The 6,000-nt window shown below is 50.7% G+C and overlaps 1 protein-coding gene across 6 annotated transcripts in view; it reads right to left on the minus strand.

Moving 5' to 3' along the window:
- Positions 1 to 5,146, minus strand: part of ARID1B (AT-rich interaction domain 1B) — a 301,939-nt gene extending 296,793 nt beyond the window's left edge. For all 6 annotated transcript variants that reach the window (XM_060205256.1, XM_060205257.1, XM_060205255.1 and 3 more), the window contains exon 1: positions 4,958 to 5,146. In XM_060205256.1, the coding sequence (XP_060061239.1) occupies positions 4,958 to 5,140 (183 nt within the window). In that variant the 5' untranslated portion in view covers positions 5,141 to 5,146. The remainder of the gene's footprint in view (positions 1 to 4,957) is intronic.
- Between the last annotated feature and the right edge of the window lie 854 nt (positions 5,147 to 6,000).

The raw sequence follows: 6,000 nt of genomic DNA on the forward strand, positions 1-6,000 counted from the left end.
TGCCCACTTTCCCTCTCAAACAGGCATCAGATCACATAAATGTTTGCAGGGAGGGCAGTTAGCCAATCAGCCAGGTGATGCTGATAACTTTGGAAGTATCTCGTAGATGAAACCTTCCTGACACAAAGAAATAAAACTAAGCTTGGGGAAGCCATCCTTCGGGGCTGTTCTTAATTCTCCACGAAGAGCCTTTTCTTTTTTCTTTTCCCCCCAAGCACGCTGTCAGAGGCAACTCCCCCCACCCCCCACTCCCGTCCCCTCTGCCTGTGATTAGGAAGGCCCTGGAGAGTGAACCAAAACATTGGAGCACCTACTCCCCGATCCAAGAGCAGATACTTCGGCGCCTGAGTTTGTAAGTCTTCTGAGTCTCAGCCTTCAGGACTGCCTCCTCTGTGGAACCCTATGAGGAAATCAGCCAGGGTACTTCTGTTAACCACCCCCAGCTCTGAATGCCACGAGCCTTAAGGCAGAAAATTCTCTGCAGAGGCAGAGAAAATTCACTTCCCCCTTGGCTCAGTAAAAACCCCAGAGACTAGATTTTTTTTTTTTTTGAGGGAGGGGCAGTGTGCAAAATTAATCCATTTGGCCATATGACTACCTGGAGTATGTGTGTGTATGCTGGGGGGGGGTCCAGTTGGGGGCTGGGAGGTAGCACACAGGGTTGAGTGCACATGTCACCATGTGCACAGGACCAGGGTTCAAGCCCACAGTCCCCACCATGGGGAGAGCTTCATGAGGGGTGAAGAAAGGCTGCAAGTATCTCTCTATCTCTCTCCCTATCCTCTCAAACTGTCTCTCCAATTAATTAATTAATTAATTAATATTTTAGAATATACTGATAAAAGAGAAAAGAAGAATGGTGAGGTTAATGCCAGCATGGTACTCCCAAGGGGCCAGCCCCCCACCCCCCGTGACAGCTAGTAAACGGTGCCACCAGCTCTGCTCAGTCTTGTCCGTTGTTCTTTCTGAAGGAGCCCTCATTCCAGATTCCTGTCACAGGAGTGGAGCACCGGCCAGGAAGCAAACTGTGACCGCTGAGCCCAGGAAGACTTAGCGCTAAACTCAGCTGGTGAGTGGGCAACTCACTTGACAAACTGGAATTCCTGCATTTGAATCCTTTGCAGGGAGAGCCGAGCAGTATTAAATGGGCTGGACGCGGCTCATTAGAGGTTCACAAAGCAAACACGGGAAGCTTTTGGAGGCTGGCGACCAAAGTAACGCCGTGCCCAGGTGGTGGTGTCCACTCACCAAACACTTAATGGCATTATTATTCGCTTTCAACCCCCAGAAGCAGGAGCGGCCGGGCCGAGGAGATGGACCGCAGCGGCAGCCAATCACTGTGCAGGACACTGCTCTGCCAACAAATGGGTTGGTGACCTCAAGTCCCTATAGGAAGCGACTCCTTGGCAAAATTCCTCACCGAAGACCACAGGCCGGAAAGCCAGGGTGAAGGAACCCTAGCAGCCTCTGCCCGAGAGCTCAGCTACTTGCTTTTCCACCCCAAAGTTACTCATCAGGCCGTGCTAATTCTGATCATGAGAATCTGGCAGAGAACCTGAAGGAAGGTGTGCCCTGCTGTTACACTGGGACAAACGCACATTCGAGATTATTTCTAGGCTTTCAAATTTCAAAACCGAAAGCTTGTATTTCAGAGCTCCCTCCTAGCCACAGGAGAACGGGCAGTGTGGACTCAACCCCGACTGTGATGAACTCAGTAGGAGGTCGGACAGCTCAACTCTGAGGCATTCTTTCTTTACACCATTCTCCTCCCATTATCGGAAAGATCTGGGCTTAATTAGAGTGAGCTATTTCTTTGCGGTAGCAGAAAAAATACCTAATCTAAGATCTTAATTAAATTTTTTACTGAAATGATTTGTGGGTAATCGCCAATGGATCCCTTCAAATAAATCCAACAGCGATTAAATTTCAGAAGGATGTCAGGCACCAAACAGGCTACATGAAAGCCAAGACGCTGAGGAGACTTGTTACTTTATGTGTCTGTGTACATCCCTCTAACTTTCCTTTTGTAGCTTTGCACTTCTGGGCAAGGGGTGTGGGAAAAGCTGTTCCCAGGTAATCAGTCCCCATACACCGTCTCATGTGGGAACGGAAAGTAAGCCAATGTCAAAAACTTCTAGTAACTGGGTTTTCACTCACTGGGCTGAAAAGACAGGGAAGTCCAGCAGCTTGCCGTGAACACCAGCACCTTCTGAAAAGGGCGTTCCGGAGGGCCGGCAGGTGGCACAGCAGGGAGAGCTGATGCTGTATCACGTGTGAGGCCCTGCGGTCCATCCTCCAGCATCATATGGAAGCACCATGGACAGCACCAGAGGGCCACTCCATGGGCAGTTTGTTCTCTCTCTCCCTCTCCCTCCCTCTCAAAAACGAACGAAAAAACCAGGTCAGGGAGGCTGCTCAGCCCGGCCACATCCTATGGTAATAGCATCACATAAAACTTTAGACAGGGAGTCGGGCGGTAGCGCAGCGGGTTAAGCGCAGGTGGCGCAAAGCACAAGGACCGGAGTAAGGATCCCGGTTCGAACCCCGGCTCCCCACCTGCAGGGGAGTCGCTTCACAGGCGGTGAAGCAGGTCTGCAGGTGTCTGTCTTTCTCTCCTCCTCTCTGTCTTCCCCTCCTCTCTCCATTTCTCTCTGTCCTATCCAACAACGACAACGACAATAATAACTACAACAATAAAACAACAAGGGCAACAAAAGGGAATAAATAAATAAATATTTTTTAAAAAAACTTTAGACAATATACAAAACCAGTCATCAACTAAAGTTGGTATATATATATTTTTTTTATTCATTCATTTATTTTTACTGCCACCAGGGTTATCACTGCTGGGGTTAGGTGTCAGCATTACAAAGACACTGCTCCCAGCAGCCACTTTTTCCTTTTTTTCTTTCTATTTTATTTCATAGGACAGAAACTGAGGAGGGGAGACAGAAGAAGAGAGACACCTGCAGCCCTGCTTCACAGCTCATGATGGGTCCCCCTGCAGGTGGGGAGCAGGGCTCAAACCCAGGTCCTTGCACCTGGTGACATGCACTAGTTTAACTGGGTGCACCATGGCTTGGCCCCGAAAACCAGTACCTTATCTATTTGGTTAGTGGAGTTGTGGCCGCACGAATGATTTCTTTCTTGGCCCTTTTTCTTTCATTCAGACACAGGGAGAGACACCACAGCAATCACATCTCCCTCCCGTGTGGTGCCAGCATTCGCACCTGGGTCACACAAGGCCTGCAGAGCACATGCCTATCACGCGAGCCCCTCTCCAGCCCGCAGAGTCAGGACCTTGGCAACTAGCTTGCCTAGGCCTTGCCTCCATCAAAGACCAACTAGCTTCGAAATGTATGAAAGGGAGAGGGGACAGAGGGGAGAAGAGTCTCCGTTTGATTCTTATTTTTCAGCCATGTACAAGTTATCTCAACAATCCATCCTCGCTCGAGGCAGCAAACATTGCTGGGTGATGTGAGTCACGGGAGGAGGGGGAATTAAGGGTACGATTAAGTACGCAGCTGCTGCTCGAATTCGAAGCGGCCGAGTTTAATTAACGAGGGGTGAGGACTCCCGACAACAGCAAAAGCCGTTCGGGGAAATGGCAGGAAGCATTCAAAGAATGAGCTGCCTCTGTCCCTCCCTCCCACTGCCCGGAGATGAACCTCTTGCTAGAGGAGCAGCAGCAGGAAACAGGAGAGACAGTATCTGATCTCTAAAAGAAGGGGTTCAGGGGCCGTTGACCTGAGACATTTAACACACAGCTCCTGAGGCCCAAACGGTGAGGGGAACCCTCCTCTGAATCCACTTCAGAGAAGAAAGAATTGGATTTTCTGTTTTTAACCCGAGCACTGCTCACCTCTAGATTATGGTGGACCTGGGCCCTCAGAGCCCAGGCAGTCTTTCTGCAACCACTATGCTACCTCCCCAGTTCTTTTTCCCCTTTTCTTTGCGGTCCAAGTCTGGGAAGAGTTTCTTGAGAGGAGGCAGGAGGCAAACCCCAGAAAGGGTGATGCCCACACCCACCCCCCAGATGCTAGAGGCCGGTCAGGGGAATTTATAAATAGGCCTTTCTGCTGCTTCCAGTCACTAAATGCTCTGACAAGTCTGCATCTAATCTGGTCTTTTCTGAATTTCAAGCTTCCTCAATCATCACAACCCCAGGGCCTGGGGGAACCATGAGCTACCTGGAAACACTAAGGACCCTCATTTTTTTTTTTTTCTTTTTCTGGTGGTGGCTACAGCACACGATTCACCTCTCTGGACCACGTTACCATTCAGCTCAAGACAAGAGAAAAGAGACAGAACAAGAGAGAGACAGCCTAGCCAGCGCCTGCTGTTAGACACCCAGGCTCAAACCTGAGCCACGCTGATGGGGAGGCAGGCGCCCTACCCAGTGACATATCTCCCAGGCCCTGAGACTTTGACAAGTCTCTTTATCTTTGCTACTCACTCATTTGAGTAAAAATAAGTAAAGAACCACCACAAAACCTCACACCCTCCAGTGTGGAGCACAGGCAGACACCTACTCCTGAAGTAACGAGGGATCAGACACTCTGAGGAGGGGTGAAAGCAACATAATGGGAGAGACATGGAGTTCAGTCTCTGAGGCTGACGCCTTCTTCGCAGACACTGATTCTTTGAATGACCTGAACCTTCACCTTAAGACGTCCGTCCCGTCACTGCTCAGGACGGTGGGGCAAGGCCAGCCGTCCATCAGACATGTAAGACAGACAGGGTCACCTTAGGGCAACATGGCTGGCTGTTTCCAAACACAGCTGGTGAGGCCGCTCGGCCACCCACGCTCCACGCGAGCCCATCCTCCATGGGAAGGATGCAGATCATCAGAGAAACCCAGCCACCCAGCCCACATCTCACCATCCCACACAGAGAATAGGACAGGCATGAAGCTGGTGCCCCTAAAGGGTGGACACAGGGAGAAGTGGGCACAAACCTGTTGCTGCGGGTACTGCATTCCTCCCATGGCCCCTGGGGTCCGACCCTGGATGCCCAGTGGGTAGCGCTGGGGGCCCGGTCCATAGGAGCCCGCTGGGTACGGGCTGCTCTGCTGGGCCTGTGAGTGAGGGTTACTGCCCATCCCGTACAGCTGGGGCCTCTTCATCACCATGGGGTCCATCGGGCTGCCCTGGAGGGAAGAGAAAGGAGGCAGGGTCACTCGGAGGTTGCTAGATCATCAAATACACCAGGACCCAGTCTTTCAAAACCACCCTGAATACTGGGCCCCATCTGCTCTGAAAACACTCATGACAATGATATAAAGAGCATTAAGAAAAAGAGAGGGGCAGAGAGAGAGAGATCGTATTCTTTCAACTTTTAAAAAGTTTTTTTCAGTAATATTTAACTAAATTCACTTGTTAATACATTCTCACTTTTCTTCTTTTGGTAGAACTGGGGCATCATTCATATTCACCATTCTGGAGTCATTTATTTCCAGCAGAGAGACAGACAAGAGAGGGAGAGACACCACAGGCACAGAGCTGCCCCAGGTACCATAACATCACCTCAATGTGGTGCCAGCTCAGAACCATGGAACCACAGCAAGCCACATGTTGTCCTACCAGTGAGATAAGGAGCTGCTCTCTCTCCAGCCCTTGAATTACTTTGACAGTTAAGAGGGATATGGCGCAAACAACAAGGAAGAATTGTGGGTCTTCACTGGAGAGAATATTTACACCCACATTCTATTACACAGATGGAGAGACAGCTCCATCTGCTCGGAAGAACACCCACATAAACAGACATGAAGCCTAGGTTTGATGCCCCACCACACAGGAGCTCCATGAATGATGGAGGGGTGCTATGGGGGAGAAGGGTCAGCTCCTCTCTCAGCACCATGGACAGCACCCAGGAAGCCCCATGGAGGGTGGGGCAGGGCTGTGGGGTCTTTCCTTTCTCAGCACCATGACAGCACCCAAGGAGCCCCATGGAGGGTGGGGCAGGGCTGTGGGGTCTCTCCCCTCTCAGCACCATGCACAG

Source organism: Erinaceus europaeus, chromosome 13 (genome assembly GCF_950295315.1).
Source record: "Erinaceus europaeus chromosome 13, mEriEur2.1, whole genome shotgun sequence".
In the NCBI taxonomy this organism is placed as follows: domain Eukaryota; kingdom Metazoa; phylum Chordata; class Mammalia; order Eulipotyphla; family Erinaceidae; genus Erinaceus; species Erinaceus europaeus.